This window comes from Aulonocara stuartgranti (genome assembly GCF_965226115.1).
Source record: "Aulonocara stuartgranti genome assembly, chromosome: 12".
Classification (NCBI taxonomy): domain Eukaryota; kingdom Metazoa; phylum Chordata; class Actinopteri; order Cichliformes; family Cichlidae; genus Aulonocara; species Aulonocara stuartgranti.
Window position 1 is genome coordinate 7,961,052 of NC_138948.1, and position 21,614 is coordinate 7,982,665.

The 21,614-nt window shown below is 38.9% G+C and overlaps 1 protein-coding gene across 4 annotated transcripts in view; it reads left to right on the top strand.

Annotated features, from left to right (window-relative positions):
- Window positions 1–18,476, top strand: part of nos1 (nitric oxide synthase 1 (neuronal)) — a gene marked incomplete at its 3' end in the record, with an annotated part of 38,191 nt that extends 19,715 nt beyond the window's left edge. For 3 of the 4 annotated variants that reach the window (XM_082555780.1, XM_082555783.1, XM_082555781.1), the window contains 22 exons: window positions 395–536; window positions 636–775; window positions 1,786–1,960; window positions 2,569–2,670; window positions 3,041–3,235; window positions 3,318–3,403; window positions 3,885–4,029; window positions 4,932–5,036; window positions 5,122–5,180; window positions 5,287–5,403; window positions 7,061–7,235; window positions 7,549–7,687; window positions 9,404–9,482; window positions 9,695–9,888; window positions 10,639–10,808; window positions 12,264–12,474; window positions 13,348–13,435; window positions 15,092–15,213; window positions 15,410–15,558; window positions 16,035–16,229; window positions 16,948–17,066; window positions 17,952–18,476. In XM_082555780.1, coding sequence (XP_082411906.1) covers window positions 395–536; window positions 636–775; window positions 1,786–1,960; window positions 2,569–2,670; window positions 3,041–3,235; window positions 3,318–3,403; window positions 3,885–4,029; window positions 4,932–5,036; window positions 5,122–5,180; window positions 5,287–5,403; window positions 7,061–7,235; window positions 7,549–7,687; window positions 9,404–9,482; window positions 9,695–9,888; window positions 10,639–10,808; window positions 12,264–12,474; window positions 13,348–13,435; window positions 15,092–15,213; window positions 15,410–15,558; window positions 16,035–16,229; window positions 16,948–17,066; window positions 17,952–17,967 — 2,923 coding nt within the window. Of the gene's footprint in view, window positions 1–394; window positions 537–635; window positions 776–1,785; window positions 1,961–2,568; window positions 2,671–3,040; window positions 3,236–3,317; window positions 3,404–3,884; window positions 4,030–4,931; window positions 5,037–5,121; window positions 5,181–5,286; window positions 5,404–7,060; window positions 7,236–7,548; window positions 7,688–9,403; window positions 9,483–9,694; window positions 9,889–10,638; window positions 10,809–12,263; window positions 12,475–13,347; window positions 13,436–15,091; window positions 15,214–15,409; window positions 15,559–16,034; window positions 16,230–16,947; window positions 17,071–17,951 lie in introns of those variants that run through there. The other variant, XM_082555782.1, reaches the window with a different exon arrangement.
- Between the last annotated feature and the right edge of the window lie 3,138 nt (window positions 18,477–21,614).

Here is a 21,614-nt window from a genome sequence, read left to right on the forward strand (position 1 = left end):
TATTAACACAACTGGCACAGATTGACACCAGCTGCTTAGTATTCTCCCCCCACACGACTTACAACCAGCTTAGTAGTTTTAACACTTTGACCCAGTCACAGTATTAAACGGTAACAGTATCATGTGGAGCAGGCCAAAGGTAGCTAAGCTTTGGCACTTCTCTGAGTCTTTTGAGATGTTGAAATTCATTTCCTTCAAGTTGATTACTGACACAGTGCTAACCATCTGTTAGGAATGTTGAAAATGTTGAGAAATTTCCAAATATTAATATATTTGGAACTTTTTCCCCTTGACTTCAATATGGACAGAACCATTGAATAATAAAAAAAATGTTGTGCCTATATTGTATATTAATAACATGTTTTTATTAGCTTTTTCTGTTTGTTTTTTGCAGGTCAGCTATCACCATATTTCCTCAGAGGACAGATGGCAAACATGATTTTCGAGTGTGGAACAGTCAGCTGATTCGCTATGCTGGCTACAAACAGCCTGATGGACGGATCCTGGGAGATCCTGCTAATGTTGAATTCACAGAGGTACACATGAGGAGTTGTGCTATTAAATGAGTAAAGTAATGTTTTTTTTCTTTTATTATCCTATTTGTTCGAAACTTACATGTAGTGTTTGGTCATTAGATTTGCATGCAGCTTGGATGGAAAGCTCCAAAGGGTCGTTTTGATGTTCTGCCCCTTCTGCTGCAAGCCAATGGGAATGACCCTGAGCTGTTTGAGATCCCTGAAGACCTCATTCTTGAGGTGCCAATCACACATCCAAAGTGAGTTATGTCTTTCATCTTGAAAATGCAAAAAAAGAAAAGAAAAGAAAGAAAAAGAAAGAAAAAACATACAGAATCTAGCAAAAATAAGAAGAGAGGGGGCTGCATTAAAAGATCCACCCACTCAACATCTTTTAACAATACTTCTAAAACAATAGGGTGCTTTTAAGCCAAGAACTATGATTGGGTTATCGTCAGTTTCCAACTGTGCTGATTATTCCAAGAAAACACTGCTGCCTGTGCTTTATCTGTTGCTATGCCAGCTTTTGTGGTAACCATGGGGCTTGTTAGTGAAATTTTAACTTTCCTCCTGTTTTTTATTCTTATGTGTTCTATTACTTTTAAGAAAACTTTTTCAACAATAGCCACTGTACACATGCCATAAAAGCCATTGATATTTAAAGTGTTAAGCTGCTGCAGTCCTATAATATGTGCAATCACAGTGAAGAATTAGATATTACATCTACAGAAGTTTTCACACCTTCAAAAAGCTATACAACAGGTTATCAGTGCATCACTGCATGCTACCAAGAATATTTCAGAATCCCTTGATGCACAATTCTCACTGTTAGACTCCCCTAAAATTGGCATCTCTTGCTCCATACCCTGCATCAGCTGGCCTTGAGCCTGGCAGCAGCTTGGCACAGGCCAGGACCACCAACGGTGTCTCATCATTACACAAGATTAGACCCAGCTCTGGAAATAATGCACTGAGAGCAGTGTTATCAATCCCCTTAGAGATTGCAGGGAGTGAGTGGTGGGAGGTAGATAGAGGTCCAGCTTGCTCTGTCCAGCACTGACAGTAGATTTCTTTGTGTTAATGCTTGTTTTGGCTGTCGTCCCTTTTTAAATTATGTGTCTCAGGAGTAATTACTCGCGCTCTTGAGGATTTTAGAGACCATTCACATCACTAATGAAGCAATGGATAATATCCTAAATTCAGTAGGGATTATAATGAGTAGAATTATGTGAAATAGCAGCCCTTAGCTATCATGTCCCTGTTTGCTCAGGTATGAGTGGTTTAAAGATCTGGGTCTGAAGTGGTACGGCCTCCCGGCGGTTTCCAACATGCTGCTGGAAATTGGCGGTCTGGAGTTCACGGGCTGCCCCTTCAGTGGCTGGTACATGGGCACAGAGATTGGTGTGAGAGACTTCTGTGACAGCTCACGCTACAACATTCTGGAGGTACAGTGTTGTGCCAAAATACAGTCATGTTCCATTGGAAGAAGAGAAAAGAATTTCAGGCACAGATTGACTGAAGCCATGTGCAGAGAAGAAAGCATGTATTGTGTCACTAAATGAGCCTGTCAGAATGCAGTTCTTCTTCCTCCATGTTTTGTTGCAAATCCTTTAATATAAAAGAAAACTGTGGTACTTTATACTTTAATATGTTTACCAATATATTTTTCTATAGATGGGCAAATTTAATTGTAACCTATTTTGTAATATTTAACAATCAGATCTTCAAATTATTTTAGGGCATGCAGTATAAATATATATGTGACATAGCATATAATTAGGGAGACCAGAGTGTTTGCTATTTTTGCATGTATCACATTATTCTGACAAGTGAAGAAAATTTCAGTCAGAGTCGTCCAATTATGAAGAGCACTTCAGGGCACATGGGTGCCAGCTTTGGATTTGTCTGTGCTTGCAGTGATGACGAGGGCCATTTGCTTCAGTACAGCATGACCACAGCACAGCAACTCTACACAGAAATGAAATGCTAAAGTTTATGTCACTAAAATTTTCAGTCTCAGGTATGTCAGGCATTTTTTTTCTGTATTATATAGGAGGTGGCAAACAAAATGGCCTTAGACACCAGAAAGACATCCTCCCTTTGGAAAGATCAGGCACTCGTGGAGATCAATATTGCTGTCCTTCACAGCTACCAGGTATTGAAATCTGTGATTTGAAGTAAGTAGATTTTTAACTTCTTAAAGTTTTTAGACAGCTCCTTGGAACAACAGTGCCTACAGTTATCTTGGACTCAAAGTGGCTACTGCTGAGCAAATTCCGTGATGAAGTGTGTTAAGCCATGTTTATAACAATTTGTTGGTGTCAAAATGACTAGATATTTGTGATCAAATTATAGCTTGATACTCCACTGGTTTATTACAAGATGTGCAGCTGTTTGTTTGTTAATAGCACTTGACCATTGTAAGCATTCAGCGTATCCATTTTAATGCACTCATGAATAATAATAAAACACTTATTTGGTTGTGACATAATTCATATCCATCCATCTATGCTACCTATTCTTAGACATGCAAAGTGACCATAGTAGACCATCATTCAGCCACAGAGTCCTTCATGAAGCACATGGAGAATGAGTTTCGGGTGCGAGGTGGCTGTCCTGGGGACTGGGTGTGGATTGTGCCTCCGATGTCAGGAAGCATCACGCCAGTTTTCCATCAAGAAATGCTTAACTACCGCCTCAGCCCTTCTTTTGAGTACCAGGTGAGTAAGTCATTCCACATACCACACACCATGAGATCTCTTTGATTTAAGATCACCTGATTTTTCTTCTCCTATGCAAAAGCCCGATCCATGGAATACCCACGTGTGGAAAGGGGTCAATGGGACACCCACAAAGAAAAGAGCCATTGGATTCAAGAAGCTTGCCAAGTAAGTGTGCTTGGTTTTACTTAATCATTCATTTCTTTTCCCTTTTTTGTCTTTGCACTGTAAGAGTCAAAGCTAAATTGCAACTCTAAATGTGAAAGATCACAAATGATTTGTATTTGTTAATTTAAGGCTAAGCAGGTATTCACTTTGCAAACAAAAGTTAGACACATGACAAAGACGCTGGCGTGCTCAGCAGTGAAATTCATCCAATCAACCCCTTAAGGAGTAATCAGAATTTTGTCAGTGTTTTGTTTGTGTATACATGCACTTGTGCGCGTGTTCTGCTATTATTATAATTGCCTTGAGGAGATGACAAGCTAGGTAATCACAACTGTCATCCATCCGTAGCTGTCTGCTACAGTGAACCAGCCTATTACTAATTTCAGAGGCTCAATAAGAAACTTTTTTTTCTTTCTATTATTCAGTTGGTCTTCATCTTTGCTGCATCTCATTTGCATTGTCTTTCTCTTCACCTCTGCAGGGCTGTGAAGTTTTCAGCGAAACTCATGGGCCAAGCTATGGCCAAGAGGGTTAAAGCCACAATGCTGTTTGCTACAGAGACGGGCAAGTCGCAAGATTATGCCAAAACGCTCTGTGAAATCTTCAAGCACGCCTTTGACGCAAAGGTACCCCTTGCTCCCACCTTGCATCATCATTTCCAAAGGTTGAGAACTAGCTTATGTATCGCTGCTCTAATATCTAATTGAAAAAGGAGGAACTGAAAGACACCCCTCCCCCGAACCCCACTCTCTGGTTGATAAAGCTGAGCAGATGCCAGCTGAGTATAGATGACAAAAGGTCTGAAGAAAGAAAAGCCAATCTTTTGTTACATTTTCCTCTTGTCTCATGCAGTAAAGTGCCGCAGGTTGGAGGCAAGATTTATCCACTAAAGCATAGAACAGGGTAGTAGTTTTAAGACAAAATCCTTCAGTGCCGCTGGGTGTGCAAATCTGTATACAAAAACCAAACAGAAACAAGAGAAAGAAGCTTCTCTCAAACACACACTATGGGATTTTTCCTCCCGGTCCTATCTTTATTTGCTCTTCCTGTTTTCCCAGTGTGATCAATCACACAAGGAGATTCATGCATGAAGATTTGTGCATGTGTGTGTCACTGTGAGTGGGCGTGTGCTGATGGATCGCAGGGCAGATGCAAACGCTTAGGGGGAATCTTGGTTGTTGTGGGGCTAAAGGCTTCTTTCTCTTCACGCCTTTGGTTGTGTGTCTTTGAGGCGTATATGCATGTGAAATGCAAGTGCGGCCTGTGGCAGACAAACACCATCATGCTGAGTGGTATGCATCATGGATGCTCAATGTGTGGCAGCAGCATATTATCATCTCGTTAGAGGCGAGGACAGAGTGGTCATTACAACCTCCTCCTCTGCCAGCGGCTATGTGTTCAGCCTTAATTTACACGCTCAAGTCAGCTGTCATTTGGAGTCTGTGTCTAGGAAACAAGAGTGAGATAAACACTACACCATGTAAGTCGCTAAGCTTCCATCAGTACAACGCTCTTTTTTTTCCTGCAGGTTATGTCTATGGATGAATATGATGTTGTGGACCTGGAGCATGAAACACTGGTTTTAGTGGTGACCAGCACATTTGGGAATGGTGACCCACCTGAGAATGGAGAGGTATTTATGAATACTTAATACTTGTCAGTTATTAAGAGCTCAGCAGACACTTCTAATTGTATGTGTTTGCTCTTTTTTGCTGTAGAAATTTGGAGCCGCCTTAATGGAAATGTGCCACCCAACAACAAACACAGAAGATAGGAAGTGAGTTTGATATCTCAATCCAGCTTTTAATGTTTACTTGAGTAATTATTTTTTGTCTCTTGAGTTAAAAGCCTGTGCGTGCCTCTGCTTTTTTCTTATTCTCTAGGAGCTACAAGGTCCGTTTTAACAGTGTTTCCTCTTACTCTGACACTCGGAAGTCATCCAGCGATGAACCAGAAACCAAAATTAACTTTGAGAGCACCGGACCACTTGCTAATGTCAGGTAAACAAAGCAAACTAAACAAACATAACAGGTGTTTATGTGCAAATCTATCCCTAAATTATCAAACAGGAAAGCAAGGAAATCTGGAAGGAAAACTACAAAAAATGCTTATGCTAAATAGGATAGGCACATGCTATGCTCATAGTCAATGAAATGCTGTAAAAAGAATGGTTAAATGTTGGCTTAATATCCAGGCACATTCACTTTGAAACATCAAATGGGATACATAATACATAAATATGCATTTATCATCTAATCAGTAAAAAATCTTTGAATGTTTGATTAGTTTTAGTTCTTTCAGTTCACCTCTTGTGCAGATAACAGTAGAGCCTTTGTAATGCAGGTAGCAGCATAATTGTAACTGTAATGTGATTACTGAGTTTATTACAGTAATGTGTTACATTATTGCATTACTAAAACAATGTAATGTAACACATTAAATAAATTGATTACAGTAATGTATTACTTTTGAACTTGGTCCAATCAGTACTGGTGGTAGGGAATTAGACTGCAGTGTAAAGAAATGAATAGCTCCTTTAGCAAGTTAGCAAGGAAACCCTTTAATGGAGATAAATGATGTCAACTGTCACCATGCCTGGTTTAATAAAATTAGCAAGCTGAATGGGTCCACCAGCAATATCAGATTAACATGTATAAAAAATCATGTGGTTGTCTGAATGCACAAAGTTTAGTGAGCTGTTTTGATAATACACAACTTAATTTTTTTAATCAATATATTAAAACCCCCAGTAGATATTCAGTTAACTGTGTAATACACTGTAAAATACTTTTTATTAAAAAAATAAAGGTGCAGGTCTGTTATATGGAGCTTATGAAAAGCTATGTTTTAGAGCTACGTTGCCCTCACAAGACACCAACTAAACATCTCATATTGTGGAATATGATGGATTACTTTAGGTTAAATATAATATAAATTATTTAGAATGAGCTCAGATGTAAACATGGAGGAGCAGGAGGTTTCTTCCTGTTAAAAGGGAGCTTTTCCTTCCCACTGTCAGCAGTGCTTGCTCACAGGGGGTCATATGACTGTTGGGGTCTGTTTTCTTTGTATTGTAGGGTCTTTACCTTACAATATAAGCGCCTTGAGGCAACTGTTGTTTTGATTTGGCACTATATATATATAAAATAAAATTGAACTGAATTAAGTTGAGTTCTTCCTCCATTTATGTCTAAATGGAGGGTTTTCCTTGTAGCGTTTCCTCAGTGCATACTCCACATGAGGATGGCTATAAAACTCCTTTCGGATAAAAATCTTATTGCAGCTGACAGTTTGCTGATCAGCTAAGGAAGAAAAGACAACAGAGATTTTGCTCAAACTTGGATCAGATGTGAGCTGACTTCCTCACGGCAAAGAAGTGAAAAGAGATGTTGTCTGCCTTCAAAAAACAAAGTGATCTGTTTCATGTTTATGTCCATCTAAACTCAGACAGGACACGTATTTATAAATACATCAGCTGTTTTCAACTGTTTGACATATTCTGAGAGGAAGGAAAGGGCAAGTTTCTAACATGGACACAGTGGTGGTGGTTTGCAGTTGTGTATGTTTGTGTTTTATTTCTTGTTTTTTTTTTTTTTTTTTAACACTACCTGTCTCTCAGTCTCTGTGTTTTCTTCATGTATGTGTGTCTCTGTTTAGGTTCTCGGTGTTTGGCCTTGGCTCCAGGGCCTACCCACACTTCTGCGCCTTTGCCCACGCTGTGGACACACTGTTTGAAGAGCTAGGGGGTGAGCGCATCCTACGCATGGGAGAGGGAGATGAGCTGTGTGGCCAGGAGGAGTCATTCAGAACATGGGCCAAGAAAGTTTTTAAGGTTGGTTTCCTGGGCTGAGACCCTTTGGGCGTGGTTAAAGGTGGTGTATTTGGAAAGTGTACATTATGAACCTAGAGTTAAGCTTTATCTCAAGACCGGTATGTTAGTTACTTGTCAAGTAGCTGTTCATCCCAGTACAATCCTCTTTCTGTTGTTTTTTTTTCTTGGAGATTATGTATTATGAATTTCAGGAGCGGGACCACACCTCCAAACACACTCATTCCAGGTGTCCCCTACTTCTGCAAGCTGTTCATTCTCGTTTACGTGCCCCACCCAACTCTTTTGTTTATCTTCTCTGTGGCTGCTCGTGAAGGCTGCCTGCGATGTATTCTGTGTTGGTGATGACGTGAACATTGAGAAGGCCAATGACTCCTTGATCAGCAATGATCGCAGCTGGAAGAAGAGCAAGTTCCGCTTGACTTACACGGCCGAGGCCCCAGCCCTCACAGAAGGTGAAAGTTCCTCTTGGTACTTAGTTACAAAATGCTTGTGGCAACTTAATATTAAAGGGGAAAGTTCATCTGTACAAAATACCTGTAATTGATCAGCAGTGTGGTAGTACGGTTATTGATAAAGATGAGTCACTCAGCCTTTACGTGACCTGAAGCTGAGATTTGTGGCACTGGTGTGAGAAAATCAAAATGAGATTATAATAGGATTTTGAGAACTTTTCCCTAGAGGTCTCGAGTTCAAAGTACTGGACCAGATTTGAAGTGGCTCTGTTACTTAATTTCCATAAATTAATTTGGTACTTCGGCACCTTCAAACTGACACAGATTGTGACGTAAGCTTGGGGGTGGGCAAACTGGGACCCATTGACTAGTCTGCTCATTTAGCCCTGGGACCAAAGGGTAGCATTCCAGGACTTATGGCTTGGTCAGAGGATATCAGAGGATATTCCCTTCCTTGTTGAGAGAGATTAAAAGGTTGGGATCTGAAGCGAAATGGCAAATATTTCAGTATAAAGTGAGAAATATCCATAAATTTGTTCTGATTCTTTTTTTGATATTACAACAATTTTACACAATTTGGCAAGATGTGTCTTTGATGTTATTAATGATGTTAATGTTTGTTAATGATATGATTCTTTTGAAGTTCTTCAGTTAGAATTTTTTATGTATTTTGATTTGGTTTATTAGTGCTGTGGAATATAATAATATTTGAAAAAGAATCCATGTATTTATCCATGAATACATAGTATTCAGCATAATATGTCTGTGCAGCAACTTTGCTACAAAATCATTGCATTGTCTTTGCCAAAGTAGAGAGTTGTTTACATTATGCCATTATGTTAAGTTTGGATCCTGACTCTCTGAACTATATAGGGCTGGGCTGATACCCTTTTTGTGCCCTTTCCTTTACCCTTTGTGTACAGACACTCCCGTATCTGTACATAAAGCTTCTTATCAATCTCTCCCAGAAAGAAATCAAAGAAGTATTTTTTTCCAAGAAGCACAGGTCTGTTGATCAATCCATAAATAATGTATTATTTATGTCTGCTAACAGCATTATACAGCATTCACAAGAAGAAAGTTTATGGAGCAAAGATGCTTGAATCTCATAATGTGACAGTTGTTTACATTATGCCATTATGTTAAGATTGGATCCTGACTCTCTGAACTATATGTACAGACATGGGAGTGCCTGTGGATATAGGGCTGGGCTAAAACCCTTTATGTACCCTTACCTTTGCCCTTTATATACAGACACTTGCGTGTCTGTACATAAAACTTCTTATCGGTCTCTCCCAGAAAGAAATCAAAGAAGTATTTTTTTCCAAGAAGCACAGGTCTGTTGATCAATCCATAAATAATGTATTATTTATGTCTGCTAACAGCATTATACAGCATTCACAAGAAGAAAGTTTATGGAGCAAAGATGCTTGAATCTCATAATGTGACAGTTGTTTACATTATGCCATTATGTTAAGATTGGATCCTGACTCTCTGAACTATATGTACAGACATGGGAGTGCCTGTGGATATAGGGCTGGGCTAAAACCCTTTATGTACCCTTACCTTTGCCCTTTATATACAGACACTTGCGTGTCTGTACATAAAACTTCTTATCGGTCTCTCCCAGAAAGAAATCAAAGAAGTATTTTTTTCCAAGAAGAACATGTCTATTAATCAATCCATAAATCATGTATTATTTGTGTCTGCCAACAGCATTACACAGCATTCACAAGAAGAAAGTTTATGGAGCAAAGATGCTTGAATCTCAAAATTTACAAAGTCCAAAATCAAAGTAAGTATGCATTTACACGTGAAACACTTTTCAGACGAAAACACTTTGTCACATATTTGTACGTTTTACCAAAATCGTAAACTAACGTTCAGTTCGTCTAATGGATTCTTCTGGTGTCCAACTCATTCATTGTTTACAGTGACATTTTAACTAAATGGAACAGACTGAAAATGGTGCAATGTGATTTCCTAAATCTCTGATCCCTTTCATAGTCGCTCCACCATATTTGTGCGGTTACACACAAACAACCACGACAGCCTGCGCTACAAGCCTGGCGACCATCTGGGCATCTTCCCTGGCAACCATGAGGACCTGGTAACAGCTCTCATAGAAAAACTGGAGGATGCTCCACCTGTCAATCAAATCGTCAAAGTGGAGTTCTTGGAGGAGAGAAACACTGCCCTAGGTGGGTATTAGCAAAGTCATGCTACTTTGCGAAAACAGTAGGCATGCAATCACGAGAATGGCATTTTAAAATCTGGGCAGGTTGTCAAAATCCAAATGTAAATAAGAAGTCACAGCAGACATCATGAAGTCACACTTTAGCAGGATATCCATGCCCAGAAATTTTTCAGTGAACTGCATATTGGCAAACAGTTGTGGTGACACCGGGTGACTTAACTGTGATTTTCTCTGTGACTGTGATGCAAGACATTTGCTAAACACAGGATTAGTGCTTATTCAAAATTCATCTCCACAATTCAAGCCCTTGTTGTTAACAACTCTCACTGTATCTAATTTTCTTTCAATTCGAGGATCACATGTTCCATACTGCTGCTTGCATTTTGGTTGTACTTTGCTAATTACAGACAACTAGACAACATATCCAAGGGTGTTGTGTATAACGTGTTAGCAAATGCTTATCACACAGAGAAATGGCTCTGATCTTCGGACTGGTTTGATACTGATTCTCAAGCTAGTTCATTTTCAGTCAACAAATTCCACATTGTCTAGCATTAGATCAAGTAGCAGGGAAACAGCATTGCTAAGAGCTTTTGCAGCAAAAACCTCCCAAAAAACAAGCCAGCAAAAAAACTGCACACACACAGACTGCTCTTATAGTTTGTTACCTCATTTTTTTTCTTTCATCTTACACATATAAAAAACTAGTACATCATATGAATTAACTCAACTTTAACTTTATAATTTTCTGCAGGTGTAATCAGTAACTGGACAAATGAGACCCGTATCCCTCCCTGCACCATCTACCAGGCTTTCCAGTATTTCATGGATATCACGACTCCACCGAGCCCTGTGCTGCTCCAGCAGTTTGCTGCTCTAGCAACCAATGACAAACAAAGAAAGAAACTAGAGATCCTCAGTAAGGTAAATTCACTTAGTTTTCAATGTTACCATTTAATAATAATAATAATGGATTGCATTTATATAGCGCTTTTCAAGGAACCCAAAGTTGGACACCAGAAGAATCCATTAGACAAACTAACTGAACCTTAGTTTACGATTTTGATAAAACGTACAAATATGCGACCAAGTGTTTTCATCTGAAAAGTGTTTCACGTGTAAATGCATATTTACTTTGATTTACACTGACCTTTCAAATGGCTGAGCTGCAGCAGCGCTGAGTGCTTGAACTTGTTTTGTGACCAAACACATAAGGGATTTCCGATGTGTGCATGTGGGCTGTATCCAAAGATATGTTCCCCCATTTCCAATCTGAGATGAAAATGTATGCGTATTTTTAGATCACTTTTCCAAGAACTGTTCTATAAAAAGTCACCATGTGCTTAAGCTTCAACAGTAACCAACACATTCTCTGTGTTTCAAAATAAGAGAATATGGCAGATAGTTTTATGTGTCTCATAGCTGATTTGGTGCTCTTTGCACCAAGAGTACGTACAGTAGGAGTTAGCTGGCGCCAAATTAAAGCCGTTGATCGTTCTAACCCAGAGCCATCCCCCCTTGCAGTGCCTCCCACTATTCACTCTCCATTTTTGTCAATGTGTGGAAAAGGCTGGATGAGGCCAAGCAGTGACTCATATGCTCATACACAGAATTATTGTCACCAAGCAAGAGGGAAAGATGGTAGGCTTCTGAATTCAGAAAGAAGAAATTGTACAGTAGAAACAGCACTGCAGAACATGTTTTAATGAGTTAAATCTCAAGTTCATTCCTTACAGGAATAATTGTTTTGTTTTTTAACATTTCTCTTCTTGTTTTTCCAAGCAATACAAAGCAAACATGTTGCCACGTCTGGCTTATTCTCTTCTTTAAAAAAGTTAATTAAACAAATCTATCAGCTTCTCATATCTGTACAGTCCTACGCCCCCTTCTGTTTATCAAGGTTAAAAAGCCCAGGCCCCAAAGTGCTTATGGTGTTAGAGTTTTGCTATAATTATGCATTAGGTGCTTCAAACTGTCTTTTAAGCTCATATTGTGGACCACACCAGTGGGTTCTCAATGGGCATTTTGTCGCTCATTAGCAGCTTGAGAACAAAGCAAAAGTTGGTAACATATCAAAGGTTTTTTAGCCTGATGGCAGTGCTCTACTTTCCTCACATCCAAATGTCAGCGATGACACACAGAAACAGTTGGGCAGTGAATGGCGAATAGCTCTGCTTGTGGCTGCCTCCTGCTCCTGAGTGAGAAATGTTTACAGATCCAAAAGAGGAAACTATCCTCTTCTTTTCAGTTGCTGTGGGAGTTGCATTGATTTCTTAGTCTGAACGACAATAATTCAATAACTTACCATGACTAAAACTATATCAAAGAAATGTCAGCCGATACCTTTGTACCACATTGTCTTTCTCTGTGACACTCCAGGGATTGCAGGAGTATGAGGAGTGGAAGTGGTACAACAATCCCACACTGGTGGAGGTGCTAGAAGAGTTTCCTTCTATCCAGATGCCCTCCACTTTGCTGCTAACCCAGCTGCCTCTTCTGCAGCCTCGCTACTATTCTATCAGCTCCTCTCCAGACCTGCACCCAGGGGAGATCCATCTCACAGTGGCTGTGGTCTCCTATCGCGCCAGAGGTAAGGCCCTGGTACTTGAACTGCTCTAATTCCTGTCCAAGATTTTAAAAGCTGTGTAGGCGTAGCTTCAGATGCTTAGGTCTTCTCAGCTGCCTGGAGAGGTTAATTTTAGTCTACTCAGAAGACTTTTGATAGTCTGAAGTATTATGCATGTGGGTTTTATCAACATGTCAAGAATGCAAATTATACAGATATCAGACATTTCTCAAACCAGTGCAGGCCTGGTATATATTTCGGTTAAGTCAAGTCTTTGCCATGGATAAAAGGCACAGTGCCATAGCAACTTCAAGGCTACTGCAAGGATTAAAAAAGAAAAATGAGTCAGACTCTCTGAAAACCTTCTGAAGCTACAAGAGAAATGATTGGAAGTTATCTTAGAATGTAAGTCTGCTTTACAAGGCAGCCAAAACAAAACTGTAAAAACCAGAAACACGCACTGGGAGAAAGACTTTACATATTCTGTTTATATATATGGCCACAAGCACAAACAGTATACTTCAGTCTACTTCACTGCATTATTTAGGCATGAGGCATTATTTAGGGCACGATTTAAGTGTTGTTTTTAGCACCACTGTGGCAGTATATAATCTCAGCCTGTAAAGTAGTCAGTAAGCATTACTATACCTTTTAACTGCTATCTTCTCCCACCTGTAATGTGCACTTATGTGAACATATTACTATGATTGTATAAGCAACAGCTGAATTACTGTAATTTCCCTTTAGAGGAAGAGCGTGAGGAAGAGGGGAAGATGGCTATAGCCTTGAACACATGTTAGGAACACTCTTTTCCTGTTAGTTTGTACGCTTAAAAAGAGTGGGAGGCAGAGGGGAGAGAAAAAGGTAAAGTGCTTGCTCGGTAATCATCTCTTTCAGATGGAGAGGGACCAATCCATCATGGAGTGTGTTCATCGTGGCTTAACAGGATAGAGAAGGGGGAGATGGTGCCGTGCTTTGTCCGAGGGTAAATATCAAAGTGTTTTTACAAGAAATTTTAAGGCAATGCAATCTAATCTAATCTAATCTATAATCTAATTTGCAAAAGTCTTTAGCCAACCCTTTATTTTGTTATATTTTCTAAGAGAATGGGAAGTAGGTGCAGCAATTTACTGAAGCATGCAAACATACACAGGCAAACAGTATAAAAGCTGGTATATCAGGTACAATTCTAAAGAGCTTAAAAGTCAGTATTTGGTAAGTCTTTTTTTAAGTAAGCCTTCTTGTCATTTCTTCAAATATTCTTCGGGAATAGTTCCGCTGACTTCTTGAAGGACATTCAAAGCTCGTATTTGGATGTTACCCACTTTTTGTGATAATGTCTGTCAAGATGATCCCGCACTGCTTCAAGAATGTTGAGGTCCGTTCTTTGCGGAGGCCAGTCCATGACTGGTGGTGTGTTTTGAGTGTTTTTTCTATCCAGTTGTGTTTTTACTGCATTGACAGTTCGCTTGATTGGTAACAGCTTCATTTTTCAGCATGACAATAGATCCAGACATTTTTCCAGATGGTAAACCTCACAGTACATTTCTACATTTATAATTCCATTAATTTTTACAAGATCCCCAACAACACTGGCTGAAATGCATTTCTTATTGCATTTCTTATTTCTTATAAATACTCTTTATGAGATTTTGATCTTCTTCTGTCCTCTACTTCCGCTAAATGTTTATGGACACACACTATTTCCTGCAGAGATATGCCAATTTTTTGTCTAGGAGCCCTTTGAGAATCATCTTTTTGGTACAAAGGTACAATTTTAGGCAGCCAGTGTTTAAAGAAAAGCTTTAAAAGACCTTTAGAAATCCTGGAGAACTGTTGTTCAAGGCCACATTAAAAAATACAAGAAAGTCTGGCTCCTTGGAAACATTTCATGACACGTGAAAAGGTGATGTTTGACAAAGTAAGCTGATTTGCCAAGATAGGTACCACTCTCTTGTCTGCATGCATGATATAGAGCTAATATGATTATCAATTCATTCCTTAAGACTAAAAGTGGAAATAAAAATAACCGAAATATTTGCTGTTAAAGTTCTCTAATTAGTACCTTTTATCTTTTTATGTAAAACAACTCATTTTTATCTTACCAGGAGTGTTCTTTGTAAAATTTATACGTTTACAGTGAATAAACAAAATAAATGTGCCAATTAGTGAGTTTTAGAGGCAATGAAAGGATTAGAAGAATTAGGGGAATCTTGACATCAAGCTATACTTACCCATATAGCTTGATGTCCCCCAACCGTGGCTCAAGAGTTGGCAGTCTTGTAATCGGAAGGTTACCGGTTCGAGCCCCGGCTCAGACAGTCTCGGTCGTTGTGTCCTTGGGCAAGACACTTCACCTCTGCGCCATGGCCAGAGGGGCCAATGGCACAATATGGCAGCCTCGCTTCTGTCAGTCTGCCCCAGGGCAGCTGTGGCTACAACTGTAGCTTGCCTCCACCAGTGTGTGAATGTGAGAGTGAATGAATAGTGGAATTGTAAAGTGCTTTAAGGATCTTGAAAAGCGCTATATAAATGCAATCCATTATTTTTATTATTAAAATACTCTATTATTCCTTTATTACATTTTATAGGCTCCATGGTAATTTGTTGGATGTTGTTTGTGTGTGTGGCATTATTTTAGTGCACCATCATTCCAGCTTCCCAAGAACAACCAAGCACCTTGCATCCTTGTGGGTCCAGGAACAGGGATTGCCCCATTCAGAAGCTTCTGGCAACAAAGACTATATGACCTTGAACAAAACGGTTGGAATTTTGTTCTCCCTCAATCCATAGAGTTACTTTTGACCAACTTATAAAAAGACTTTGCAATGTATTTTCAGTGCTTATAGATTTATTCTTCAAATTAAAGTGATAATGTAATTTTGACACTTGTACTCTGGATATCACTTCTGCATTTCCATCCAGAGCAACAAAGTAACTCTTACCTCTTATCTTCAAGGGATGAAATCCTGCCCAATGATACTGGTGTTTGGTTGTCGGCAGTCTGAGATGGACCACATCTACAAGGAGGAGACCATACAGGCCAAGAATAAAGGGGTGTTTAAGGAGCTCTACACAGCCTATTCCAGAGAGCCTGGCAAACCAAAGGTACAAGCACTAAACACGAAGGAAGTCGCTTGTAACATCTGTCTCTGGCTTGTTTAGGTAGAAATAAATTCACAAATTTGAGATGGCTGGATAAATACTTCTGTAGATATAGTGTATTTTTACTTACCAATGTCATTCTGCTGATACATTTTCATATATACATTTGTCTTTGTCCTCTTTATGCTCAATGCTTCCTTTGTTGTTGTGATTGATTCTTGCTTTGTTTACACTTCTGTTACTTTTAGCAGTGACAGTCAATACACGGATTTGAAAAGAAGAACAAAATCCACAGAGCATAATTTTTCTTACTCTGAGGTTGCTTTGTTCCTGCGCATATCAGTCTTTAGGTGGCAGTTTGCAAATTTTACTTTGTGTGTAGTGTCCTGACTCAGTTTTTCACATTGTTTCCTTTTCTGCTATTTTCACGCTTCACTTCTCCATGCACACTCATCATTTCTTCACTGCCTCTCTGTCAGAAATATGTACAGGATGTACTGCGCGAGCATCTGTCAGAGACGGTGTACCAGTGCCTGAGGCAGGAGGGTGGACACATCTACGTGTGTGGGGATGTGACAATGGCAGGAGATGTTCTCAAGACTGTCCAGCAAATCATCAAGCAGCAGGGCAACATGAGCCTGGAGGATGCTGGCTTCTTTATCAGTAAGCTTCGGGTAAGAGTGGCGGAGTTCTCTCTGCAATATCACCTCTGTTATGTTCACATTCATACTCCATTCTACCTTACTGAACCGTGAAGTAAACTTAATGTAAGGGAGATTCTAGAGTTAGTTAAAATACCTGATCAGCTGTGAAAATACTAAATGTAAGATGCTATCCATCATTGCAAAGGTAATGTTGTTTAAGGACTGGATATGGACATAAGCCCGATCACCAACTGGTATGTGAGGTCCTGTTTTGAAACCTTAACTTTTCTTTTTTTTTTTAGCATTTTGGCTCTAAAGTGTAACTATATGTTACCATGTTGTTTTGGCTCACATTGGTGTTTTTGCCACTGCAGGTCCATTTTGTCAATATTGGTCATACTATGATCAGAAAGAAGGGTTATCTGATGTTTGCCCATTGGCTAATGACCTGTGATTGACAAGTGATTAACCAGTGTGTATGCAGTTTCACATTCAGACCCGCCCATCTCTCGTCACACCTGGCTTCAAATTACTCATCTTTATATTTCAAAACATGACTTCAGAAATCGATGGATGACATCATGGTAGCCAGCGTCTTTGGCTAGCTTGCTTGTCATGGTCATTTCCCATAGAATCCCATTTTAAAAGGTATATCTACAGCCTGCTAGAGAAAACGTATTATTATGCTACACACACATCTGGTAAACAGTTACTCAGCTTTGTCTCGCTACCAATCTGTTGTCATTAGGATGAGAATCGCTATCACGAGGACATCTTTGGTGTCACCCTGCGCACCTACGAGGTCACCAACCGTATTCGTTCAGAGTCCATAGCCTACATTGAGGAGAGCAAAAAAGACTCAGATGAGTAAGTGTTCTACATTTCCAGTATTTTTTTGTTTCTTTTCATATTTAGTATGTTACAAAACTGTTCTGAAATGTCAGTAAAAGTCAGAAGAATCTTTTCTTTGGTAAAATATTTTTCATGGGTAAAATAAATGACTGATGATTCACTGTGAATTCATGCTAACTTCTAATTAATCATGAGGAAAGGCTTTGTGAAAATCAGTTCTTTATTTAATATTAAGAAAATATAGAAAAATGTATTCCATCCTCAAAAAAACAAACAAATAAAAAAAAAAACAGAAAAGGATTCATATCAACTATTTTTCTATTGATCATTCACTCATTCACATCCGTACAGTAAAATCAGGACCAATTACCACTGTGGAAAAGCCCATTCATATTTATGTCAATATTGCAACTACAAGGGCAGCTTTATCTCAGAAACATTTGTAAGTCAACTTCAATCTGCAACCTGTAGTTGCTGTCGACAACAATGTGTTGTCATCACTAGCTTCAGATGAAAACAGAGCAGGTAACCATAGAAACCTGTGGAGAAGAGCATTTAAACTAACAGGATTAGAGTGAAAGCGAGTGGCTCTGCTCCATTTCTGTTTTTGTTTCCAGCGTTATTTGTGCATATTCAAGATTAGACACTTCATATACCCTCGCCATAAGAGCAAAACAAGGGCCCTACATAGCCACTATGGCTCATTAACCACCAACAAAATGCATCACAGACGATGGTTCCTGTGTGGATTGTCACTTGAATTTCACATTCGGCCATCAAAGCCCCTGCTTGCTGGATGAGTAATGACTGTAACATCTCTATTTCCATGTCTCTGTTGCTCTTTCTGTCTGTCTGTCTGCCTGCCTGTCTGTCTGTCCTTCGCACTTTTTTTCTCTTCAGGGTTTTCTGCTCGTAGGTCGATGAATCGACAGGCTTTCTGAAAACAACAAGACACAGCACCGCTGGTTTACTAATACTGTGCCAATTTTTGTACTGTAAAAAATGGGTTTGTTTGTGTTCTTTTTTTTATATACCATTTTAATGTTTCTGTTGGGCTCTGCGATCTTGTCTGTAGCAAGTTGGAAATGTTCTGTTCTTTGAGAATCTGTTTTTGCTTGTTGATGATACTTCCAAAAATGATCTAGTGTAATGACCTGCCTCATTGTGAATGCATGACCAAGACAATATATTCAAGAAATATAATATACTCTGTGTTATTGTTACTGTTAAAAGGCTTTTATTGAGGTTTTATATTTGCAAGGAAATGTGTGGCATAGATAGTAAACTTTCATTTCTGTGTGGATTAAGTCAACTTTACTTGTTGGGAAAGTATAAGGACTGCTCAAATATATTTGGACTGTTTTTCATTATCAATATCAATCTCTTTAGTCCTTGACTAAGAAAAAGAAAAGATGTATAGGCATGCAGACAGAGAAACTGAAGGACACGTGCTGCGGACAAATTTAACGTATTGACAGGTATCCCTGAATAATGAAAACATAAATTCTGCCACTGCCTCCATAAACAGATTACCTTGCTCTTCATTGGCAATTCTTCAAAATGCATCAGCCTCTGTGCGAGTGCCATTTTTCTTAGTGTGCTCATTCTGCCATCGCATCATAATCTTTTGGGTCCCAGGTGGTGTTTGCTGAAACTGCAGCACTAATGTGCAGGGCAGCCACTAAAGACCAAACGTGAGTCAATATATCTTAAAAATAAACTTCAATGATAAACTATTAACAAAAATATAGGTCTTGAGGGCTTTTTAATTTAACATCTAAATCGTACTATGTTCAATGTGGTATAACGTATTATAATGTGTTAAATTCTAAATGTCGCGGAGGATTTTTTTTATTTTTCATCAGCTGTTTGGAATAAGCTGTAGAGTAAATGACTAATCGGTGAGTAAATGAATAAGTAACAACTTAAAAGAATTGTTCGATATCATGGAAAATACATTTATTCACTCCAATAGGCTATCTCAGTGGCAGCTGTTTAAAACTTTGTTAAGATTTGTCCTAGATTTTGTTGTGTTTCATTGCAGCAAAGGTTGTCCAACTAAAACACAAGTCTGAAGAAGAAACGTATTTATGGGTACCTGATGTCCAGAATTAAAATGCTGCTGATATCAACAGATTGGTCTAGCAAGGCTGTTTCCCCCATTTCCAGGTCTTCTTACCCCTAATTGCCCATAAATCAAGTTTACTATTTTTACACTTTGGTTTTTGTACAGAATAAACTAATTAAATATAACATGTTACTCAGTGAGCTTTAATCGTGCCGTATTTGCGACCTTTGTAGAGAGCCTGTTTCCAGTCTGTATGCTAAGCTACACTAAATGGTTCTTGGCTGTAGCTTTGTATTTGCTGTAAAAACACAATATTGGTATTGATCTGTTCATTTTATTCTCAGTAAAATAGAAAGAGCCTTTTCCTTAAAACTCAAGTAATCCGTAACAAAACGTTGTTACTGAAGGGGAAAAGATGCTGCCCAGTTCGTATCTGACAGCTGTCAACTTGCTCCACTTATCACCTATTGAGCCTTTAAAATATCTATTTAACAGCATCATATCTCCTCTGCCTCTTGCCTTACATTAACATTTTGCCTACGTTTATGCATTCATCCTTTCAGTTTTTTTCTCTGCATGTTTGTGCTACCTTGTGGCTCACGCGCCACCCCTTCACTGTGACCTGACACCTGCTCAACGGCATCAGCACGCATGTGTGTATGCATGCATATGTGTGCCCTTGAAATTATCATAAGTGTGCGCATCTCTATATACGAGTGGGTGTAAAACATGCATGATCTCAGGTGTGTGTTTTTACATGATTATTCTACTTGTCTGTTACCTTGTCAAACTGCTTCGATTTTTAAAATAAGCATGAGTACCCTGCTCTGAGTCACACAAGCCTGCAGATTTAATGTTACAGATGGTGTTTTGGTAACAGAAAGCTGCCCACATGGCTTTTAGTTTTGATCGCAGCAGTTCGGTTCTATTGTTTTAAGTTCCAGCGAAGTTTCATCCAGAGACAAGAGGCAATCACACTGCCACTGTGGTCATTTGCTGCTTTCCAACGAGTCAGGGTTGTAATTTGAAAATGTATGTGCAGGGGCCACATTGTTTTTTTGATCACCCACTTTGCATTAACCTGTGGCTTTTTCTTGTCAGCTTATGTGTCTTGTTTATTCCCTTTCTTTGTCTTTATTTCAAATTAAAGATAGCTGTCAGCATGCCTAATTGATTTCATTGTGATTTTTAAATGTCCCTTCCAGTTGCTGAGAGTACTTTTTTGTTTTTCTGATTTTGCTATGTTATAGTTGGGAGATAATGGGTGGGTCCTATTTTCCCTGCTGTTGTTCATTTTGGATGAATGTCTGCTCTGATTTATTTAAACACATTTAGTTGAACTGGAATGAAAGCTGTCAAGAAAATGTCTGTTGTGTAAAATGTGCAAACAGAAAAGAATATTATATATAGCTTCTATACATATATATAAATATCAAAAGACAAAGTATAAACTATAAAAACTACCACTACAATCTTTTCTAAGAATGTATTTTGATTATGTAAATGAGCACTTTGATTCTGCTTGATTTAAAAGGAACAAAAAAAGGCCTATTCTTTGTCGTGTCTGTCATATCCTTTAGGTATGAGGGTAAAACAGCAGCATTAAACAAATGCATGATACTTTGTCTCCTGTTCATATTTAAAAAGCTCTGTCTCTTTACCAGCACTGTGTCAGTTAGTGAGACTGTTTTGAGCTTGTCTGGCCTGTCTCACGGGGCCCTGGACTGTAACAACTTTGTTGAGAGGTTCTTATTTTTTGGTGTTTGCGTATCGCTGCTGCTATGAACAACTCTGATCCAATCAGCCTCTGCTATAATGACCTTTGTTGTGTACTTAATTGAGGGTATTCCATTTAATGCATCAGCTGCAAGGACTTTGCATTTACTTACAAATAAAGAGAAACATTTACAGAATATGTAAACACATTTGCTTGGTTTGTTTTTCTTGTTTATATAAGAAAGAAACCAGAGTGGAAAGGTTTATTCAGCCAGTAGAAAGTGTTTAAGGTTGAGGCATTTTAGTTCGGGGGTGAGGTGCTCAGTTTATGAAGCAAACAATCCATTTACTTCCCCCTCCTCCTTTTCCTCCTCCTGTAAATGTTGGTTGTCATGGTTGAAAGAGTCGGCACTCAGAGTACTGAGAGTGCCATGACAACCTGTCAACAAATCAAGCCATCCAAACATGACAAAAGAACTCTGATTGGTGACTTACAGTCAGGTAGTGAAGTCCTAGCCTTTTTAATTACCACAGCAGAGTTTGCCAAGACCTTTAAGTAAGCTCTGTTGCGAGAAGACATAGTGCACCAAATCCTGCTGAAATTCAGTGCAGTGATTGAGCTCACAACGCAAATATTTTACTTGCCGTTTGGATCTAAAAGCACAAAAAAAGGACAGAAGGAAAAAAGAAAGAAATTACTAAGGAATTTCTGCATAAAGGTAGCAAAATAGTTGTCTTAGTATCAATATTACAGCTATTATCAGTGTCATGCTTCATGG